The sequence below is a fragment of the Periplaneta americana genome, chromosome 9 (genome assembly GCF_040183065.1).
Source record: "Periplaneta americana isolate PAMFEO1 chromosome 9, P.americana_PAMFEO1_priV1, whole genome shotgun sequence".
Classification (NCBI taxonomy): domain Eukaryota; kingdom Metazoa; phylum Arthropoda; class Insecta; order Blattodea; family Blattidae; genus Periplaneta; species Periplaneta americana.
Genome location: NC_091125.1, coordinates 177,686,571 through 177,711,464, shown reverse-complemented (window position 1 = coordinate 177,711,464; position 24,894 = coordinate 177,686,571). Strand labels below are relative to the sequence as shown.

The window sequence follows — 24,894 nt, the reverse complement described above, 5'->3', positions numbered from 1 at the left end:
TAAAGATTTAAAATTGTTATTAATAATAATCATTGTATAGAACAAGTCAGTGAATTGAATTACCTCGGTTGCAATCTCTCCTATATAAACTCTAGGGATGTAGACATAAAATTAGCCAAATTTCAACAACTTTTAGGGTGTTGTTGTTTTCTAATGCCAGGCGTTTGACAATAAAGTCATTTGACCTCTTGCACTCCAATATTTTTCAAAGATATTATCATGACCAGCCACTGAAGCACAGATTTTGAGGTGTTCCGCATCCATTTCTTGGTTTGAGTTGCACAATGGGCAGTTAGGGGACTGATATATTCCAATTCTATGCAGGTGTTTGGCCAAACAATCATGGCCTGTTGCCAATCTAAATGCAGCTACAGACGATTTTCGTGGTAAATCGGGAATTAACTGTGGATTATGATGCAGAGAGTTCCATTTTTTCCCTTGAGATTGTGTTATCAAATTTTGTTTGTTGAAGTCTAAGTATGTAGATTTAATAAATCTTTTCACAGAGTAATACGTAGATTTAGTAACAGGTCTGTAAGTAGCAGTGCTGCCCTTCTTTGCTAAAGCATCCGCATTCTCGTTTCCCAGGATTCCACAATGGGATGGTTCGAGGCCTAGGGGTTCATTTCCCTTTCCTTCCTCCTCTTTCTACTTTTCTGTTCCTAGTGCTGACCTGCTATGGCACTAAAATCGTCCTCCAGTGGCTTAAGGAGGGAAAGCTGGTGATCAACAAGATCTCCCAGCTAGGTCCAAGGGACCCGTTGACCAACAGCAGGTGTGGTCCTCCAGACATTCTAGGGGTTGTGTGTGAATGAAGTAGCCACCAAAATGTTAAAATATGGTGTTCACTTAAATCGGCTACAACTTGCCATTTTGACAACGTTTAGGTACAATATTAAGTAAAGTCAGACCAGAGACAATTTTGAAGTTTTATAAAATAATGGCAGTCCCAACTTTAGTACATGGAACAGAAACCTGGGCCTTAACTTCAAATCAACTCTGAAGAATAGAGCAGCTGAGATGAGACTGCTTAGACCCCTAGCGGGCTACACTCTCTTTGACCATAAACGGAATGCTGACATTAGCCATCAGACCAGACAACTGGTATGGACAGTGACAGGCTACCTCAAAGACTGTTTGCTTATAGACCTAACGGGAATGCCGAAAAAGCGATGGAAAGACCAGATCACCTGAGGCAGAACAGGCCAGAAGGCCTAATCCTTGACAGAATTTGATGATGATGATTTGTCCTGTACTCACGAATCACTCAATAAACATTATCTTTACATACTCCCGCAAAATATGAACTTTTATTTGCAATGTCTGAAATCAGTGCGGGTGGATTTAATTTCTGTTTTGCTCTATACATATATATTTAATATCATGTGTTTTTCTGAGCGACTCAAAGCTGATCTTGTCATTTTTTAGGCGGACTTAATCAAGCATTTGTACACTCCGTATAGCGTGACATATTGTCATGTAATACTGAATTACCGAAAGTACTGTATAAATATTATGACTATAAAAGTAACAAAACACTTAGCCTATACAGAACACTACGTGGTGACGAAGTCACCTTATCTGTTAATACTTGCAGTCGCTTGTCTCGGCAGATGGACAGTAGTGAATGAATTAGTCCTTGTTTTCTATACTATTACGATAATCTGTTAGTTTCTTTTGATGAAGAGCAGATATGACTTCGGAAATGAACCAAAGTGACAGACAGTGAAGGGGGGGGGGGGGGGTAAAGTGTAGTTTCCCTGCTTGCATTCCTGTGCCCCACTTAATCGGAAATTTCAGATTAGTAGGCTCTATTACAATAGCCAGTGTTGAGAAAGAATTTTGCCTTTACTCATCTTATTCATGAACATACAGTAAACCTACTACGTGGGTCATCTGATGGAAGCCGGACATGTTCCCAGAATCATTACAGTGGTGATCAGAGAACAGAGTAAGGGCAGCCTGGACATGAACAAAGCGATGTTTCACATGCAGGAAATCTACTGCACTTTACTTTGTTAATCTATGGGCACACAGGATTTTCTATTGCTCTTGCAACTATATTTGGGTCAAGAAAGGTAACCATAGTAACTGTCAAAATATTAAGAATGACTTCATAAAACTGTGTCAAGAAATGAGAATGAACTATAACTAAAACCACTGTATGAGAAATGAAATAGAAGTTTCAGGTTCATAATACCACTTACCACCAACTGGAAAATAAAACAGATGTTCACATAGAATTCACAGAAATAATACATTTATATCAATATTGTAAGAGTTAACGAAAGAAGACATTTGGACCGCATACTTTCCGAGGTGTGGGAATGGAGGACATTTAAAGTAATGGTGGTGGCCGACAACTTGTAGACTGGTAAAGTAGCCTACCGTATTTTATGGGACAAACAAATAAATCATGTTCCCTGTAACAAAACCCATGGTGTCTTTTATCTCACAAAACATATCCAGTTTGACTAAAGGCAGAGACAATACCATTGGTGGAGCTTTGGTGAGACAGTGTCCAAGTCAAAAGAAGGGGAGTTGGTCATCTTACTCACTCAAATGCTAAATGACTGAACAAATAATATTGTGAAGACAAGTTTCTAATTACCCTCAGTATACGAACTCACACATACCTAATTTCTGCATCTTTAGAAACTCGATCAAGCTCGTTCTGCAAGAACAGTTTTTCATCTTCCAAATTGTCTGATATCTTCTGCAGTTTTGCATTTGCCTTTTGGAGTTTTTCATAGTCAGCATTTAGAGTCTCAATCTGTAAAACACATAAGGCACAAGTCTGAGCCGTCCGCAGACGATTTCAACAGTACAAAGAAGATACAGCAGCACACTTCATGGGGACACGTCACGAAACAGAGATGGTTCTGCATCTATATAAGGAATTTGACAGGACTGGCATAATTTAATATTAACTGACAACATTTATTACTAATTTTTTAACAATTTGAAAGACATAAGGCAAAGGAATGGCAACATAACCATAATAATAATAATAATAATAATTACTTCCATATGTAATCATCATGAAAATATTCACTAATTGATGCTAACATTCAAGTCACTGGTTGATGTTTATGTTGGTAATACTGAACCATTAGCTATATAGATCATGGCATTCATTTCGGTGAAGTGAGAATGTCAACAATGCATATAATTTTATCGACATTATTAGTGATGGATATTTCATGCCAGTGAAGTTATACTCCAGAAAACATATACAACATGTTTGCTCAGTCTTATAGGCTTAGACAGCAACAACTTTGATCAATTGCACTATGCTGCACTATGCTGCATAAGAAGTCACGTTATAACTCTCATTTTAACTGCATGGAGCAACTGTACTTCCATCTAGCGACTGTTCTCAACCGATGGTGGCGATCCTGGTGTTGTTCTCTTCCACATGTTAACAATTTTAACTTGGGGATGGCCAATCTGTTATATATGTGATCAGGGGTTATACTTAGACCTACATGATTATTCGTATTATTGACAATAATATCTTCTATATTGATATTGATTTTCGTTTTCAAATTGGAATTAACATATATGTTAAAATTTTGGACTATATTGGTTGAATAGGATGTGTCTAAATAAGTGAAAGAAAATATATGCTTGGCTACATATAATAATTACCCGATTACGTTGGTGTAGAGCTAGCTCTTGGGTCTAGCTATGAATGAGTGATTGAAAAGATACAAAAATTGGTATGAGCAATGACCCTTGCCTGTGTAGTAACATGCCATAGATTGAACTCAGTGACTGCATTATTTCTTGAATTCGAGCCTTGTAATTAGTATGCATATGAAGGAGTTAAAAAATGTCCAAATTTACATACATAATGATCCTAGCTCATAGTAATAAGCCACTATTTCAACCTTGTAAAGGCATTATTTCCTGAGTTCGACTCTTATAAAATTATAAGACATTATTAGCGTTTGGTGTAGGGCTCTTATGTTTAGCTATGAAGGAGTTAACAATTTGTATTACTGGCTGCAAATAATCCTTTACAAGAATGGAGGAAGGTAAGAATTTGTTAATTCAAAAATGTTACTGCAATACATCTTTTACGACAACAGAAGGACGTATGAATATTGTAATTACTCAAACGTAGCCTATTACAGCAACAGAAAAGTGAAAGAAGTTATCGGGATTAATTTAATTGTTGCCAGTTAAGCACTGCCCTCACAATGATCTGAGGATTTCACAGGAATGTGATAGAAGTTGCAGTAGATAACTGAAGGGAAGAAAGACAAAGGTTGACAACTACATCGCCAAAATGATGTTCTGAGATCAAAATATGTAAACCATCTTGTGTGAATGACCTGTCTCATAAAGAGGTGAGACTTATTCCAAAGCTATTTTTACATTTCCAATGTCAAACTGAGATAAACGCATTCCCACGGATGCCAATGCACACCATGGCGTTGATCTCCAGCCTGTTCTTGTCCAGAGCGTTCTTCTCGCTGCGCGCGGTGTCCAGGGACTTCTGCAGCAGGTCCTTCTCCTGCAGCAGCTGCGAGCAGTGCGAGCGGCACGAGTCCAGCTGGCCGGTCAGCTCGCCCACCTTCGCCTCCAGGCTCTGCTGGGCGTCCTCTGCGTTCTCGCACTGCTTCTTGAACAGGATCAGCTGCTCCTTGCTCGACTGCAGCTTCACCTGCACCAAAAGCATCTCCTTCATCGGAGGTTGTGCTCTCCCACAGGAAAGTGACATATTTATTCATTTGCTTACACAACTAATTTCACAGAACAATAATCCGTGTACAGCCCGTAAGCACTGGATACTACTCTTCGCATTCATTACATTCACACTACTGCACCAGAGCTAAAGGTATCTCTAGTACAAAGCAGGAACCAATAAAATGCACGTTTTGTTAATTTTTATGTTTTATGGCACACCGAGGTAAGATTTTGTTATTTTTAGCGAAAAATTATGATTTCCCGTTTTATCATTAAGAAATTGCTATCTAAACTGCCCTTCACCAATTTTCATGCTCAATCACCTCTTAGAGTTTGAATAAACTGCATGAAGTGCCCGGGACAAGCAGTCCTAAGGAGGGAGCAATGTGACAGCCAGGATACGATCTCGTGACCGACAGAAGGAGGGCAAGGTCGGAGGTGGCTCGGCGCGGTAAATGAAGTTGCATGCGCATCTGCTTCCTGCGGCATGTGCTGTGGCGTAGAGAGGAGAGGAGAGACGGCGACTGCGGCAGAGAGGGGGGAGTAATGCGCCTGTAACTGAGGGGAGAAATCCAGAGAAATCGAGAGGTGCCATCTTCTGGACATCTGTAGAAATTTCTAGCATCATACTTTCCCGAAACTATGGTCTAGTTATAAATACGACACGCGAGTGAACTTGAGTAGTTAGTTAGTTGCAGTCGTCAGTTTTTTTGGTCAGCCAGTCAGTGTAGCAGTGAAGCCAGCTTCGAGACCGGAGTTCGACTTGAATGTGTCTGTAACTGTGGGAGCCGGAAGTCCTGAGTTTGAGTGCAGTGGACCACAGTTGGGGACCTGAGTTCGAAGTTCAGCGGATTGTCTCTGAAGGTCTGGGATTCGAGATACTGTAAACTCGAGTGACTGAGCTGGAAGAACTAGCCAAGGCAAACGAACTGTGAACTGAGAACTGACAGTTCTGATTTGTAAATAGTGCTTTGTGAACATTGGTTAAAATTAGCAGTACATTGTTGTTCTCAATAATCCAAGTAAATTGTCATTGTCGTCTGTGGAATGCAATAACGAATATTGTGTAACTGTGTGGAGTGGAAATCCCATTGTTGACGGGAATGTTTACATTCAATTATAGAAAGTGATTATTGTCGTAACAATAAAAGTTACATTCTTGTTTTGAATTAAAGTTACAATATCCTAATCTTTGTACCTAACCTCTGCAAATGCTTAGCTATGTGAAAACAAATTATGTTTGCATTTTTACCACGTGCTTTGACAGAGTGATACATTCCATAGTTACTTCATGGTGGAGTGATATTTTATTATATTCTTTCATTAGGCCCATTGTAAGTGCAATGACCTTATAATAAATAAAACAAAACCTTACATCATTTACAGTTTCCTTCTATGCAAATCAAGAACTTTCCGAACAGCCCTTGTACATTCTTTTTTTTCGTATTTTCAATCATGTTTTTTACAGTTCTATTCCTGCCAAAATGAAGTACACATATCTAATAATCAACAAACTTGTACATCACAAGCACTGCTCACTGACCTGCAGTTCGTGGATCTGCAGCTGGTACTTGTGCAGCGACGCCTGAACTGCGGAGATGGTGCTTTCAGCAAACGCCGGAGAAGTGGGAGTGCGCAGAGCCCGCTTGGGCGACCTGGACAGAGACAACGGGTCACACAGCACGAGGACAGCACAGCAACACGAGCAAGGTACAGCACGGCACTCACCGCTGGGGCACGGGGCCGGTGGGCGTCAGGTGCAGGTGGGGCGGCTCCGTGTCCCGATTCTCTGCATCCTGAATGACAGCATGAGCAATGTCACGCAGGGCGTTCTGCAACAGCTCCACCTCCTCCTGCATGCGCAGGACCTGCCCCACCTCGTGCTCCGCCTCCCCACACCGCTCCTCCTGCAGAGCAAAGGCAATCAAGGGCCCTACAGAGAATTCTCCCTGAAGAAAATGAATGAAGTCTACTGAGATCTTCACATGGCACTGTTTATTATACGCAGCCACCAACTCTGTGAGCACGATGCACAGCTGGTACTGAGTATGGACACTTCATGGACATTAACTACTGTTTGTTCTGAGTCAACATTATGCATACCGAACACAATTCTGTTTCTGCTTTTTACTATTCTTTCAAAGGCACAAAAACGTGACATGAATGAATTACTGTCTGCATGAACAAAGTAATGTTAAGGTGCATCTGCACAGTTCAACTTTAAGTTTTCAAGCAATTTATGCCAGAGTGAACGAAACACATTCAATTGTGCATGCTTTTTTCCACTAAAAATGTGAGCGCATGCTACAATTGAAAGCTACCCATCGCCAGTGGGTACCTTGTATATGTTTCGTTCAACAATAGCATGTACCGAGCAGCTGGTTGTTTCAGGTGGCCATAAAAAAACTGAAAATTCTTTTGTTTGGTGATGGTGGACCTTTTAAGCTGAAAATGGAGGCAAATACAACTAGCTTTATTAAAGATTATCGCAAATAGGAGTGCCTATGGAGTGTTCAACCACAATTTTGTGAATCAAATAGGCCTAAGTATTGGATTGATATTTAATATTTATTAATTACTATATATGCACGTAGTGAAGATGATATTCAACACGGCTCACCATGTAGACACAAAATCTGCATGTATCTTAATTGAACATTCATTTTCAATGTGATTCTTTCAATATTCTCCCCAGATTGCATGTGTTGAACCATGTAGAAGCACCTTTAGTGAAGGTAATAGCTCCACAACACACTCAATACCAACCAGACTCTGGATCTCCCTGAGCAGGTGCTGGATCCTCTCCTCTTTCTGCCTCACTTCGAACAGCACGGCCTCATGCTGGGTCTGCAGCGTGTGGATTTGCGAGCGCAGGTCTACCACCTCCTGCTCCATCTGGTGCTGCTGCCTCTCCTGCATCACAGACCAGCAGTCAATCAAAATGTGTTACAAATATCTGATGTCCTCAATGAAAATGCAATATAGATTATTCTACAAGTCAATGACTGGTTGCTAACATCTGTCTGACCCACAGAGGAATGAGAAATACTGACTGTTCAATAGCACACAACCACAAAAACAGGTATTTGAATGTTTTACGGATATGAGTAAGAGAAGCTAGTTCACTGATGCAGAAACATCGAAATATTTTGTTTTTACACTGTGTCACAGATCTACAAGATGTTTCTGCATCCATGACATGGTGAAAATCCCAAAATCTCACATCACTTCAACCCTGTAAAATGTAAATCATGCTCTCAATTACAAATTGTTGAAGCCAAGTTAAAGATAAACATAAATGATCGTTATAGTGTACTCATCAGTGATCCCGTTGCACGAAGTTCTGCCACTAATTTGTAAATCATAGACCTATTGGGTATCAGGGAATTTGGAAATTTTCTACGAAAGTGTCTCTGACATCTTGTGTTGTACATAACACATGCTGTTCGACCACATACATGTTATCACAAAGGAGTCAATGATGCTATTGAGCTACTGGGCGAACACAGTGGGAATGAGAGCTTGTTTGTATGCATGAGTACCGCATAATTGCACAGCACCGCATTTTGTCTTTGCTCATTTTCTTGTATGATAGACACCTGTTCTATATATATATATATATATATATATATATATATATATATTTAAACTATTCATAACACAGAAATAAATAAGATATAAAAGATGAGAGATGAGATGAGATATGATGAAATGAGAAGAGATACGAGAAAGGACATGATACGAGATGACAGAGATGAGATGAGATGGAGATTTTTTTTAAATGTCACAGGGGAAACGGAACTCCGGAGAAAACCCCTGTGTCACCTGAATCACAGACTTACCCAACATAAGTTATAAATCGGAGGTATGCTGGGGATCGAACCCGGGTCCATACGATAAGTCTAGTGCTCTAGACACTACACTGCTCTGGCGGAAAATTTTATATTTAGAGTAGGAGCTTACTTGCTTACAAATGGTTTTTAAGGAACCCAGAGATTCATTGCTGCCCTCACATAAGCCTGACATCGGTCCCTATTCTGGGCAAGATTAATCCAGTCTCTACAATCATATCCCACCTCCCTCAAATCCATTTGAATTACTGTAAGAGCTTAGAAAGATATCATTGTGGATGACTAACCAGTGGTGTATGATACACATTTCTATTCCCCTATTCTGTAAGGTTTTTGGTTCAAGACTGTTGAAGATGACTCTAGCCACTACACTGCCATGGCAGCAAATTTTATTCTTAAAGTAAGAGCTTAGAAAGATATCATTGTGGTGTATGATACACATTTCTGTTCCCCTATACTATAAGATTTTTGGCTCAAGACCAAAAACGCACCTCTTAGTTACAGTTTATGTTTTACCATAATATACACGAACCTCGGACCTGCTGGTCTTGTGCATTGCGCTGATGATGCCTCCACAAGCATTCGTCATTTCTCGAGATGTAGATGAGATCTCGGAGTTGAGCTTGGACAGATCTCTCTCTGTGGCAGATTTCATCTCTGCAAACATTCTCTTGACTGAGACCACATCCCGCCACACATTCAGCAATCGGTTATGCTCCATTGTGTAGTAATCGTTGAATGCCTGCAATCACAAAACACGAATATTTCAGCATCAGAATGGAAAACTGAAATAACGGTGCGAGGACTCTGCAAACATTAAATTTACTGCAAAGTGCAATGTGAAGACATTTGCGTCCAAAAACATTTTCAAAACAACTAACTACAAAAAGGACCTCAGAACTGTTAAGTTATTTAAGTAAACAACTACTTCTGTGTTAATATTAAATGATTCTGGTATTTTAACTCACTGGATTAGTTTCAATGTGGTGTCCATCTTCTGAAGAAAAGAGTACAAAAATTATATAAAAATTATTCTAAGTTACTATGTAGAAACAAGTTTCTGGCAGGCATGGGTTCCATTCCAGCTTGGGCTGATTACGTTGGTGGGTTTTTTCCGAAATGTTCCATAAATACAAAGCTAATGTCAGGTAATCCATGGCGAATCCTCAGCCTCATCTCGCCAAATATGTCGTTATCACCAATTCCATTGATGCTAAATAACCTACCAATATCATTTAATACAGCATGGTTAAATATCTGTCTATCTCTCTCTCTCTATATATATACATACAGTATATTTGCTTACTTACAAATGGCTTTTAAGGAACCCAGAGGTTCATTGTCGCCCTCACATAAACCAGCCATCGGTCCCTATCCTGTGCAAGATTAATTCAGTCCCTACCATCATATCCCACCTCCCTCAAATCCATTTTATATTATCCTTCCATCTACGTCTCGACCTTCCCAATGGTCTTTTTCCCTCCGGTCTCCCAACTAACACTCTATATGCATTTCTGGATTTGCCCATACGTGCTACATGCCCTGCCCATCTCAAACGTCTGGATTTATGTCCTAATTATGTCAGGTGAAGAATACAATGCGTGCAGTTCTGTGTTGTGTAACTTCATCCTTCTTAGCCTCAAATATTTTCCTAAGCACCTTATTCTCAAACACCCTTAATCTCTGTTCCTCTCTCAAAGTGAGAGTCCAAGTTTCACAACCATATAGAACAATCGGTAATATAATTGTTTTATAAATTCTAACTTTCAAATTTTTTGACAGCAGACTGGATGACAAAAGCTTCTCAACCGAATAATAACAGGCATTTCCCATATTTATTCTGCATTTAACTTTCTCCTGAGTGTCATTTATATTTGTTACTGTTGCTCAGAGATATTTGAATTTTTCCACCTCTTCGAAGGATAAATCTTCAATTTTTATGTTTCCATTTCGTACAATATTCTGGTCACGAGACATAATCATATACTTTGTCTTTTCGGGATTTACTTCCAAACCTATCGCTTTACTTACTACAAGTAAAATTCCCGTATTTTCCCTAATCGTTTGTGGATTTTCTCCTAACATATTCACGTCATCCGCATAGACAAGCAGCTGATGTAACCCGTTCAATTCCAAACCCTCTCTGTTATCCTGAACTTTCCTAATGGCATACTCTAGAGCAGCGGTCTCAAGGTTAAAACTGCACTGGGCAAAGCATCATTAGTCATTGTGAAACTGAAGGACCCCATGTAACCTTGAGAGCACTGATTGTAACGCTTCTGTGATAAGACGTACACCACATCACCTTTGATTCATTACATGTTATTAACGTATTATATTTCACGTTAGGCATGTACATAATCTGTAGCATGTGATAATGCGAGTGGTCTCTACGCAAGGAAAATGAAAGTAAGCTTTCTGAATGGATATATTCCATATACTGTATGTGTATTCATTCATATTCGGGAATGATAAATAACTTACTTGTATATTGTAACATTCATGTTAAAAAGCCTCAAAATTAAAATTAAAAGTGTAAAATATTAAAAATAACAAAAGCTAATCAACTATACAAAATTGTATAAATGAACACACCACACATATACTGTACATAACCTATACACATTATACATAACCGAAAATGGAGTTGTAAACAATTCAAAATCCTTTTTAAAAAGATGAAACTCCTTGAATCTAAGCTCACATGATATTCTAAGATCTTTCAAAATTTCACTGTATCTAATAAGTTGCTGTTGTGTTAAACCAGATAACCTTTTAATGTTCCCGAGTTTCTAATAATGCGAGCCTCATGATAAAAGATTTGATTTTATCACACATGTCAGTTATGAAGCTTTCTTTCCCTTGTAGGCTTTTGACTACGACGCAGTGATATGACTAAGAAAGGCTAAATCTTGTATGCATTCCTCATCAATAAGCTCTGGTACTGGGTGCTTAAAGACTGTCTAAAAATTCCTTTATCTCAACCTTATTACGCTGTAAACAAATATTCTTTTTCCAAACTTTCTTGTAACGCATAGTTTTCAGATTTCCTAGCCACTTTAGACAGAGACATTTCTCTACGGATGCTAACGGAAAGCAATGTGTAACTGTAAGTGACCGAGTCGATCTGTTCATATTATGCGGTGTTTGACGTCACTGTCACGAACATACCCGAACGCTTATTTAGCTGCTCTCGTGAGGGCGGCGTTATTCTGGAAGGAGCGAGGTCTGCCCGATTAGCTCATGTTTGAGACCGCTGTTCTAGAGCAAAGTTAAAAAGTAAAGGTGATAGTGCACCTCCTTCTTTAGCCCGCAGTGAATTGGAAAAGCATCAGATAGAAACTGGCCTATACAGACTCTGCTGTACGTTTGACTGAGACACATTTTAATTAATCGAACTAGTTTCTTGGGAATACCAAATTCAATAAATTCTCTCTTAACCAAGTCATATGCCTTTTCAAATCTATGAATAACTGATGTACTGTACCCTTATACTCCCATTTTTTTGCAATATCTGTTGAATACAAAAAATCTGATCAATAGTCGATCTATTACGCCGAAAACCGCACTGATGATCCTCAATAATTTCATCTACATATGGAGTTAATCTTCTCAAAAGAATATTGGACAAAATTTTGTATGAAGTCAACAAAAGTGATATTCCTCGAAAGTTACCACAGTTAGTCTTGTCCCCCTTCTTAAAAATAGGTACAATTATGGACTCCTTCCATTGTTCTGGTACAATTCCTTTTCCCAAATAGCAAGTACAAGTTTATAAATTTCGCTAGATAATGCCCTTCCCTCCTCTTGTATTAATTCTGCTGGAATTTGATCGATACCTGGAGACTTGTACTTTTTCAGATTTTCTACCGCACTTTCGAAACTAAATAACAATTGTCTTCGCACTTTCGTAGCTAGTTGTTTTTTCTCTTTGCTGATGTTTTACAAACAAAAAACAAATGAATCATACAAGCCAGGTATATTTCTTTCCATTTTAATTTTCTCATTATAGAAAGTACTGTGCGACTATTTCTGAGTGATTATAAATTTCCATCTGGTCTGTTGTATAATACGGCACCCACAGAATTGCATTCATAAACAGTCTCAGTGTAAGTTTTTGAGGCAGTGACGTGAATATTTTTCAAGATAAGATGGAGACAGTAATTAAGAAATTAAGGCTATGGGCAAGCCAAGATGAAGATATCATTCTCAATAACTTCCCAACTTTGGAGTCTACTGACGAAGGATTGCCACCATATTATTACATCAAATCCTGATCAGAAAGTCTTTTGCCCATGGTGACCTTGTTGACGTGATTAGTGTGGTTCACTGAAATCCTGTATACTGGACTAATTCTGGGTGAAGATATTACCTGATTATAAGAAACAGCTTTGAGATATCTAGTTTCATTTTGTTCCACATATCTTTACGTGCAACCATTTTCGATACTTTGTTATCTGTCAAAAGTAGGAAATACAAACCGGATGCGAAATGAATTCTTAGAAATAAAAAGTAGCATGATTTCTCCCATGATATTCAATGGAAAACTTGCTAAAAAGCACGCATGCAAGCACACACATAGTATATATGTTTAAGTTTTAACTTGTCATAAATAAAATTAGTATAAATTAACTTTTACCTATCTCAACCTACCTACAGCTACTTCACAGATACCAAACTTTGAAAACGTATTGGTTCCATGGCTGACTTTTGCAAAAAGTTGGGATCCACAGCTCTTAGCAAATTGGGATCACTGCTATACACGGTATCATGACTTGTAAGAATCAATACTCTTATATTTGATGATATAAGTAATTTACTGCACACATGTCATGAACCTCAATGAGGAATTTATCCTATCCTGCAGCTGGTGTTTCTCTCTAAAGGCCCGCTCCCACTTAGTGGAATCAAAACGAAACGTCTGCCGACACGTACATCTAGTGGAATCGAACCAAACCATGCACAGATTGAAATGGATCACATAATGGTTTTAGCACAGTTATATGAAGAGGCGGAAAGAGAAGAAACAAATATCCAAAACAAGAAAAGAGAATACTGTATACATGGAGAATTTTCACTTTATTTGACTATATTTTGAGAGGTGGAGCAAAATTTCGTTCTTTAGAGCTGCTTTGCATTTTAATTTTTAGCTGATAATTCTGTTAATTTACTTTTCACTTCAAGCATTATCACGGGAATAATTATTACAGTAGTACTTTTGTGTTTTGTCATTCAACAGCAGATAATGTTGAACAAAATTCATTAATTTTCTTCGTTCATATTATTGAATTGTAATTTTGTGTATATGTACTATTTCAGCAATAATTTTCAATAAAGAAATTTCGCTACCAAAAATGGATATGGCTCATCTGTTTTTTTAAGAAGGCTTCACGAGAACATACGAGATCATACCCGAAACAGGAAATTCTGTTCCGGCAGTGGAATAAATATTCTATCTCATGAATTCTATTCGATTCGGTTCAACACGCTTTGATTTTGCCTTAAGTCATTTTAAATTTCTTGTGAAGAACTGTCACTGCTCTAGGTTGAGCACTCATAACAGACCTGCTCTTCTTCCTTCCACTCGTCCTCTTTGATCAGCATTTCCTCCCGCAACTGCTCCCAATCGTTGGTGAGCTTCTGTAGGTCCGATGTGAGGGCGTCATTGGTCTGGTGGGACTCCTCCAACTGGTCGCGCAGGGCTGTGTTCAGCTGCATCACCTTCTCACACCTACAGCAACAACGAGGGAAGCCATTATAACCAATCAAATACATCTCGTTAAATTTATTCTTTTTTATTTACTTTCTTCTTACTTTTTTTCCTTAATATTTTCATCTACAAAATGACAAAGAAAAAAATTCTCAACAGTTATGAAGCAGAAGGGAGTCTATACAGCAAAGCTCTGATAATTATAGAACTTTCGTCATTTGTTTTACCATGTGGCATGCCAGTAGTGTACACAGTGTACACATTAGTAAAATTCAAATAAAGAGATGACTTGATCAATTTCAGTTTTCAAAATTTCACGGCCCAGCCTGAGACAGTTACAGGTCTTGGTTAGGATCACCAAGGCCTGTAACTGTCTCAGGCTGGGCCGTGAAATTTTGAAAACTGAAATTGATCAAGTCATCTCTTTATTTGAATTTGATGTCAGTCAAATTGGGATCATAAATGCCAAGAAATGCCATGTAGCTGAACAACTGCTACTTGTAACTGGATTGCCTCCTCATGGCAATGCTGTATGATTACAGTAACTAAAGTGAGGGGATGGAGGCAGGTTTTCGGTGCCTAAAAACCAAAACTACTGACTAAGAGGGCATACCCTGAAAAAAACACACACATAAGCGAGGCTGAGTGTTGTCCAGTGCTGCTCAGACATTCAGACCACTGGACGGATTTGACTGATGACGACAAAAAGGCGAAGAAAGGGAAAAGATTTTGGAAACGGAATATAATGCAAATAGAATACTGGAATGTGACATCACTTAATGAAGTTATAATAGAACTTAATAATCACATAACTGAGATATGTACACTATCTGAAGTAAAGAAGAAAGGCAAAGTTTGACAACTACATGTTTATACATAGTGGGAAAGAAAAAGATGAAAGGGCTCAATCTGGAGTAGGATTATTAATAAGCGAAAAATACGAGGATAATATTCAAGATGTCAAGTACTTCGATGACAGACTACTACGAGTAAAAGTACAATTAGCCATGAACCAGAATGAATCAGTATACATAATTTGTGTTAATGCACCTCATATTAACAAACAAAGAGAAGGGAAAGATTTTATCAAGACCTGCAGAAACTGATGACATACCGAAAGGAAAAGAAATGTTCATCCTTGGAGACTTCAATGAGAGGATAGGAGTTGAAATAATAGGAGGAGTAAAGAACGAAGTTTAATGAAAAAGTTATGAATAAAAATAGAGACCAATTTCATTAATACAATTTCGCGCACAAAATGAACTTCTCATTAATAACATATTCTAGCCACATAATTGAAACACAAATATATCTATGAGGGCAGAAATCTATAATAGACTTCATAATCACAAATAGATGTGTACATCCACAAAAAATTTTAGATGTGAGAGTATTAAGTTCTGCAAATTCTGCATGAAGAAGAAGAAGAAGAAGAAGAAGAAGAAGGAGGAGGAGGAGGAGGAGGAGGAGGAGGAGGAGGGAGGAGGAGGAGAAGAAGAAGAAGAAGAAGAAGAAGAAGAAGAAGAAGAAACTGTTCATCTGGAGGAAGAGGAATGTGACAATATTGTGTAAAATCTGTATGAACTTAAAAAGTGTAACATATTCAGATTCATACTGCTGTTATGTTTAAAGCATGTGCATAATCATTGCCTACACAATTTGTAAGATTAAATTAAAAATATGTTTTCCTGTTTGACTCATTTTTATGCTTAGAACTAATTCTCTTACTTTCAAGAGCCTCCAAATACACTTTTCAGTTTCAAAATCAGTTAAGTGCTAATTTAGCCTTACGAATTTGTTAGTTTCAATGAAAAGGCAATCCTGTAATTTGTTTGAATGTATCTAATGATAATAAAACACTTGATAAAAGCATTGTTTATGTCCCAACAATCTTTATTCATATGTAAACAGTTTTTTTCCATTTTCCCACAAATTTTGTTTTATGGACTTGGAGGGTTTTGATTCTATGCGCCTCATTATTTATTAAATTTAACAGTTTTGTAAATAATACATAAGCAAATTTGTAACTTAACTTTTTTTTATGATTTTACATTAGTCTTTTTTTCGAATTTTAGAGCCTTTTTTAGGTACTAAAATCACATTTTAGCGACCTAAAAATCAGAAATCTAGTAATCGCAGCTGCAAAAATATAACGACGAAAATCTTCAATTTTATTCCCTTTTTTAATACTAGGTGCCATGCACGACAGTGTAAGTGGGTCAAGATAGGAGAAGTACTGGTACTCAAAATAACAATAATTCTTGATTCATACTTTCTGCGTTCCTCATCCAGCCTCCTCAGCGCAGTCTCCAGGTCGTGTATCCGGTCCTCCCGCATCTCCAGGGACGAGGTAGGGGCCATAGTCCTGACAGGAGACTCGGGCCCAGACAAGCCCTCAGCCATCTGCCCTTCCAGTTCTGCACAACGCTGCTTGTATTGCAGCACCTACAAAGTGGGCAACAGTGGAATGAGTTTTACTGACAACTTCGAAACGCATAAACAGAAACCTCACTGGACAGCGCTTCATTCACATGAAACAAAAACCTCACACGTGTAGGTTTCATGTCTGTTCTTAAATCCATCCTTCCATATCCTTCCTCAGCATTACACACATTTGCATACATTATACTATAAACACACCATGAAGCAAAATCGTACGATGGCGAACCTGATGAAAACTGTTAATGCGGCCAAATCAATCACCCAGCTTTTGAAAGACACATCGTCGTTATTGGACGCTTTCCGCACTGATGGAAGTGTGAATGCATTTGCTGGGACAATAAGCTCACTATCCCCATAGGATTATAGTAAAGGTGAAGGACTGCGCATGTTATCGAGGTGGCAGCTGAGGCTGTGATGTCACCTTAATTACTAGCAGCAGTCAGGCCTCATAAAGCAGCATGGGCAGTACTTGTGAAAATAATATTTTTTGCGAAGTCAGGAGCTATATTTCATAATTTCATAATTATTATTATTATTATTATTATTACTACTACTATTATTATATTGTGTGTTGAAATCTGGATGTTTCGTTCTCTTCATAACAGCATCTTCATCAGCATGAGTAATTATTGCTCAGATGTAATAATTTTTAATATTATTATTATTATGATTTACGGAGGAGTTCCAATGGAACAAAGAGCATCAGCAGGTGTAGCTGTACTTGTAAACTCCATATGGAAAAAGAAAATACATTCATACACATGGTACAGTGAACGAATAATTGTATTAAAGTTTAAAATAGATATAGGGTATCTATCGATAATTGGAGTATATGCCCCAGAAGATGGCCGTAAAACAGAATCCGAAAAATTTTATCAACAACTACAATATGTTATTGGAAAATGTAATAAGAATGATTATATAGCTTTGGTAGGAGACCTTAATGCTCGGATAGGAAATGTACCAATCACCAATATAGTTGGGTTTAATGGAGAACCTATAATTAACCAAAATGGAGAGATACTTAGAGACTTTACATGCTTCAACAATTTACGGATCATGAACTCAAAACAAGATGGGCTAAAGGTAGTGACAAGAAAAAACCCCTGGAGAAATGTTGGAAAACTTATTTGCTAAAAGAACCATCCATTCGAGATCTATACTCTAAAGGACTATCCCTATATACTAAAGAAAATGAAGAACGAGATGATATTACTGAAGAATGGACAAATATCAAGAAAATCATAGAAAAGGCTGCAAATGAATGTTTAGGGACTAGAAATAAAAAGAAAGATAAAAAAGGACTCTACATATGGAATGATGACCTTAAAACTTTGATAGAGGAAAAGAAATTACTATATCTGAAATGATTACAGACAAAACAGGAAAAAGACTTATTAGCATATAAAGCGATTGCAGCTCAAACAAAAAAGAAAGTAAGAATGGCACATAAAGAAAGTTGGGATAGATACGTCGCGAATATTGAACACGATATACACGGACGACAAGTAAATGCATATAAAATAATAAAACATCTGTCCAAACAAGAAAGAGATAAAGCAGACATAAATGTAATATCGGGAGAAGAATGGATCCTTTATTTTAAGGAACAGTGGACAGATAAATCAAAAATATATAATGGAATAAAACACCAGGATATATCAACAGATTTTACAGAAGTTGATAATATTGAATTAAAGGAATTAGAAGAAGCTTTAGAGAGATCAAAAAATAGAAAATCACCAGGCATTGATGGTGTTCAAATAGAATTAATAAAATACGCTCCAGCTGAGTGGAAAGCGAGATTTTTGAAACTCCTAAATCAATGTTGGATCCAGAAGAAAATCCCAGAAGAATGGACAGTAGCAAATATTATTCCTATATTCAAAAAAGGAGATCGAAGTAAATGCACTAACTACAGAGGAATTAGCTTATTAAATGAAGCATATAAAATATATGCAAAAATAATAACAAAACGATTACAAGTTATTACCGAAACCATCCTCTTGGAAGAACAGTCAGGATTCCGAAAAGGAAGATCATGTATTGATAACATATTCACAATAAAAGAAATAATGGAAAAATCCAAAGAATTTAATAAAGAGCTCCATTTATTGTTTATAGACTATCAGAAGGCATTTGATAATATAAAAAGAGATAAACTCTGGGAAATTATGGAATTGAGAGGTATTCCTAAACATTTAATAGACATAGTAAAAAGTATATATGAAAACTCCACCATATGCTACAAATCAAAAGAAGGAAAACTGTATTATGAGACAGTAAATTTAGGAGTAAGACAGGGCTGCAGTTTGTCGCCAACACTTTTTAATCTTTATATTGACGAAGCAATGAGGAAATTTAAGTTGCAAATGCAGAAGTTCAACATATCAGAAAACGTTAAAAACAAAAAATTCTTAAAAAACCTCCTCTTTGCTGATGATCAAGTTATATTAGCTAGTGACGAGGATACGTTACAAAGGGGGCTATTTGAATTATATAAAATTACGAAAGATATGAATCTAACTATTTCGAAAGAAAAAACAAAAGTAATGGCATTTATGGGCAAAAGGGTGGTGAGATCAAAGGTAGTAGTGGAAGACTATATCATAGAACAAGTTAATACTTTTAACTTCCTTGGCTGCCATCTATCATATACTCATGAAAAAGATATTGATTATAAAATTGCCAAATTTAACAATATATGTGGGACCATTAGAAGAACACTCCGTAATAAAACTAGGAAAGATACACAGATTAAACTATATAAAGTTATGGCAATACCAACGGGCTTATATGCGAGTGAAACTTGGACGTTAAAAGAGAAAGATAGAAGTCGACTACAGGCAGCTGAAATGCGATTTCTTCGAAGTGTAGTAGGAGTAACTCGACTGGATCACATCAAGAATGAGGAAATAAGAAACAATCTAAAAGTTAACAGTCTGTTAGAAACTGTAGATGAGTATAAACAGAAATGGTGGGAACACGTACAACGGATGAGCCAAGATAGAACCCCGAAAATAATCGCTGACTATGTACCCACTGGAAAAAGAAGTATCGGCCGACCAGCAAAAAGGTGGATACGAGAAATAAAGGAGCCGCAACGGGCTTAAAGCCTACAGCTTGAAGCAGAAGAAGAAGAAGAAGAAGATTATTGTTATCAAAAGACCAAGGAATCTGACATAAGACTTTTTTTTTTCCCAACTGACAAAGTGCTGAAGTCGAAATGGGAACACTTTCGCAAAAGGAAGGGCAAAATTACGAAACCGAGTAAGTAGATTCTTTCAAAAAATTCATCATTATACTCGTAATTAGAGAGAATAAAATATTATTATTAATATTATTATTATATTATCATCATTTTTATCAATATTATTATTTCGTCATTAGTATCATCATTATCGTAACCATAACTATTATTATTGTTATTATTATTATTATTATTATTATTATTAGTATCACAATTATCATCGTTATTATTTCATCATTACCATAATCATTATTATCTTTATCACCATTATCATAATTTATCATTATCGTAATCATTATTATTAGGATTACCATTATCTTTAGGATTATTATTATTATTATTATTATTATTATTATTATTATTATTGTCTATTGCATCATTAGATATATTGTATTAGAAACTTTATTAATTCTTAATTTATATTCTCGTTCCTACAAAATACAGGCTAATTATTGTAAACCATGTAGGTCTATATCATTTTATATTGAGTAGCAATCACTTTTAAAAGTAATTTCCATTCTTTCTCAACATTCTTCTCAATTTGACACCCCATCTAAAGTGAAAAATAAAACTTACTAATTTTTGAAGGTGTAAATGTCAATTCTGAACAGATCACATCAGAATTAGTTTTTTTTCTCACTTTTAAAAAAATATTTTCATTTCGAATTTTTTTTTCTATGCTTTCCTTAGACATTGAGCTATCAATTAAAAAAATTACAGCACGATTGATTGACTATCATAGAGTTACGGCATGATATCAGAAATATCACATAGCCAATGCTTGCTAGCTGTTCCTGTAATCAAGGTGACATCATGCGCAGAGCAGCATTTGCCTTCACCATCCCGAGCCTAGCCTACTCTTTACAGTCTGCACTGACATACTGCGCCTGCGAATTTGTGGCTCAGTGCCAGAGTTGCCTAAGCCACAATTACATTCAAAAAAGTTATTGAATGTCTAAACTCAGACCTCGTTTCCTGAAACTATATGCTCTCAATTGGAAATTATTTCTCATTTACTCTAATCTAACATTTATCTTTGGCACACTATAAATGATAATTTACAGTCACTTTATGCACAAATCTGTGGCTAAAAATTTGTGGTTTAGGCAACTCTGGCACTGAGCCACTCAATTATGGACACTGAACATAATACTGCACATACAGAACAGATGTCTAATGAATATTTTCCATAAACTTAAATGTTATACTGCCAGCATTCCATTGTAAGATGTTTAGTTGATTCTGTACCATTAAAGTAGTCCCCGTCCGGAGATCCAATTGGGGGACTATTTTACCTCCGGATAATTTTACCTTAATGGTACTCATTTCATATTGGAGTAGAAATGGCAAGTTGTAGCCGATTTAAGTGAACACCATATCTTAATGTTTTGGTGGCTACTTCATTCACACACAACCCCCAGAATGTCTGGAGGACCACACCTGCTGTTAGTCGACGGGTCCATTGGACCTAGCTGGGAGATCTTGTTGATCACCAGCTTTTCCTCCTTAAGCCACTGGATGACGATTTTAGTGCCATAGCAGGTCAGCACTAGGAACAGAAAAGTAGGAAGAGGAGGAAGGAAAGGGAAATGAACCCCTAGGCCTCGAATGCTCTAATGCCGTCGGGGTCGAAGAAAGTAAGAGTTCAGTCAGAGGACTGGATAGCAAAGGGTAAAGAGGGAATTAGGTATTGAATAGAGGAAAATTATACCAAATTCAGTCATTAACTCATCAAGCTGACCAGTGCTAATTGATGAGTAGCCCCTCCCTTTAGTTCAGCTCGTAAAATCATGCTTACTAACAGCTGCACCACGGGAAGGTAGGGATGGGACATTGGGTATTTGTCCAGGTTGGTTCCTTAAGACCTTGTGTACCTCAAAATCTGTGCTTCAGTGGTTGACCATGATAATATCTTTGAAAAATATTGGAGTGCAAGAGGTCAAATGACTTTATTGTCAAAAGCCTGGCATTAGAAAACAACAACAACAACATAAACTTAAATGTACAGAGAATGTTGCAATTTAAATAAAAAACAGAGTAAAAATGTAAGAATTATAATACAAGCTCATAATAGTGGTCGAAACTGTATAATTCCCCACCTTCCTTGGCTTACAGCATAACATTACACACCTTGTTTGTAACAGTACACTTTTTCTGGTACCCAGGATGACGACGTTATAGCCAAGCTCTACTCCACATGAATGCTATTTTATGTGGCTTTGTGCAAAATAATCATATAGGTTCGTCTAATTAAAATGTAATATTTATGTAAACGAAATCAAGTCTTACTTTTTGAAACTATAAATAAAATGTATTTTATGTGCAACACTGAACACTAACGTTTATCCTATTTAAATGTGTACAGTAAATCATTTCATTTGCGTAGGCTATTTCTTTCTTTCAAGGAAAAACCACAAACTGAAAAATCATTAGGCCTAGTAGGGAACATGATCAAGATCTACATGTCTGCGAAAATATGATTTTTAAAACGCGTAAAAGTATATAGAGTGTCATGTCATCGTAATACTGTAAACTATATTTTATTTAACGACGCTCGCAACTACCGAGGTTATATCAGCATTGCCGGTGTGCAGAATTTTGTCCCGCAGGAGTTCTTTCACATGCCAGTAAATCTATTAACATGAGCCTGTCGCATTTATGCACATTTAAATACCACCGATCTGGGCCGCGATCGAACCCGCAACCTCGGACACAGGAGGCCACCACTCTACCGACTGATGTTATTGTCATGACACTTTTTAAAATAATGTCATCAACTCAAGATTTATAAAAGTGTCACAATTCTGTATCTCTTGGTCGATGATTAGTATTAATGTAACAAAAATGAAATCCTCCCCCCTTCTACTAATTGCTAACATAACATTCGAGACGTCCAGGACGAATTACATACAAATGTTCAGTTTTCCCAGTATTGCATCCTGGATCTCTCGCTGTTATAATGGTAACAAGTATGGGGGGGGGGGAGTATGGGGGGAGGGGATGGCAATGTGTCTCCTTGGTGCACTTCTTCTGAAGAATTTCCAATAAAAAAATTAAGCACTCACAGAAATTTACCTTTGCTTGTAGTCGACTAACTAAAGCAGCCTGATGTTGTTGAGCCTGCCTGTAAGTTTCCAATCTACGTTTGTAACTTGCAGCTTCGTCTTCTAGCCTCCTTCTTAAGTCCTGATTCTGTCGGAGAAGAGCATCTGGAGCCACATCTTCAGTGCTGCCGCTAGCAGCTGATCTACTTGGTTCCATCCTCGTACCACTCGTCTGAATTCAAAACGAACATATTTTGGATTATTAATAATTGCAGATACTAAATCGAAATAAATATTCTGATTCATTGCTGCAATTCAATAAAAACTAACTTAAGTTACATATCATGTCATTCAAGTAGGCCTACACACCAAGTGTGTTATGTATGAAAAAAGTCCAGATTCCATTTCTGAAGAGGTCATCATTTTCGTTTGAAAATTGTTTGTTTAGAAGCCTACTTATAACATTATATAAAATTGGTACAGTTAGACACTCATTATTAACCCGCACATAAATGTCAGCTCATATTAAAATCGTTTTGTAGCGAAGGGAATATCTCGCCAAGAAATGTGTAACTCTTTATTTGTTCCACATCTTAAAGCTTCAATGCTGATGTAAAAACTATGGAATACAATAAATGAACTGAAATGTCGATAAAATATACCAAAACAATATTTTAAGTTACTATTGCTATCCTTGTACTACTGTTTGCACTACAAATGTCAAATAAAATAAACAACAACTACCGCCATTTTTTAAGATAGTCATTGATTCCAGTGATTCTTATAGATTAACACATTTGATTTCCACTTCTCACAAAAGATGGCAGACATAGTACGTACTGTACAGTGGTCTCAAAATTATAAAGTATAAATTAGTATAGAGCTCAATGGTACTGTAATTATACCCGTCTTTCTTTTTTTTTTAAGATGGGAGTGAATGCCGAATGGGAAATGATTTTTTTTTTAATTCAATGCCAACAGGTTGTCATTTGAGGTCTCTCCTGGCAATGGCTTGTAAGAAGTGGCTTCTGATGTTGGGGCACGTGGAAGGCGGAGTTACGGGTACGCTGCCCCGATGATATTATGATACGATGATTATGAAGTGCCAGAAGCGTAAGCAACGGCCAGAAGAGGTCTTAAACCACAGTCTAGTATATACAGTCGCGAAGCTCAATACGTAGTAAATATGCAAACATTAGGTAGTTGCTCACCACTAGGATCGCTAATATCGCCTAATTACAGGCAATGCAAAATAGAACCGTCACAGTCTATTGTTTCTAGCACCCTCAAAACTGAAGCTTCGTGACTGTATATAGTAGACTGTGCTTAAACCTAAACCTAACCTAATTTCCAGACCATGGACAAATACAGGAACATTCCCCAGAAAAAAATTCCTGTCTTCTTACCGGAAATCGAATCCGGGACCTCAAGAAAGCTCCGACCACTAGCCCATGAGGCTGTGATCGGAAAAAGAATTGAATGTCACCCTACTATATTCTTAGTGTCGCCAACTTGATTCTTAAAAATCCGCTGTAAAACCGTGCAGAAACCGCTAAATTGCTATATTGTCAATGTAAAATTATATTATTTTGCCGCTGTGAGTGCTAAAAATACCCGCTAAATCCCTATATCAGCAATACAAATTTCATAAATTTTACCCACTAAAGTCGAAAAACACTAGATCTAGCGGGAAAATCGCTGAATTGGCTACACTGATTCTATCATCTATGATGTCACATAGCGTGGTAGGCCTGTTGCTATGGTAACAACGGTTGGAGAACAGTCGACTACCCGCCATTATTTAAAAAAAGAAAACATGAGCTACTTTGTTATAAATCAGAAGTACGTAAAAAAAGAACAAAACAAAAGACAATTACATTTAAACAATATTTGATCCGTAGA

The 24,894-nt window shown here is 37.2% G+C and overlaps 1 protein-coding gene across 3 annotated transcripts in view; it reads right to left on the bottom strand.

Moving 5' to 3' along the window:
- The window catches only part of Root (ciliary rootlet coiled-coil, rootletin), an 88,417-nt gene that overhangs the window by 50,467 nt on the left and 13,056 nt on the right, over positions 1–24,894 (bottom strand). The window contains exons 1-10 of one of the 3 annotated variants that reach the window (XM_069836549.1): positions 23,362–23,608; positions 23,024–23,224; positions 16,529–16,701; positions 14,112–14,277; positions 9,079–9,288; positions 7,462–7,608; positions 6,424–6,602; positions 6,239–6,350; positions 4,436–4,672; positions 2,637–2,773 (exon numbers count right to left, since the gene is read on the bottom strand). In XM_069836549.1, coding sequence (XP_069692650.1) covers positions 2,637–2,773; positions 4,436–4,672; positions 6,239–6,350; positions 6,424–6,602; positions 7,462–7,608; positions 9,079–9,288; positions 14,112–14,277; positions 16,529–16,701; positions 23,024–23,224; positions 23,362–23,415 — 1,616 coding nt within the window. In that variant the 5' untranslated portion in view covers positions 23,416–23,608. Of the gene's footprint in view, positions 1–2,636; positions 2,774–4,435; positions 4,673–6,238; positions 6,351–6,423; positions 6,603–7,461; positions 7,609–9,078; positions 9,289–14,111; positions 14,278–16,528; positions 16,702–23,023; positions 23,225–23,322; positions 23,609–24,894 lie in introns of those variants that run through there. The other 2 variants (XM_069836551.1, XM_069836550.1) reach the window with 2 other exon arrangements.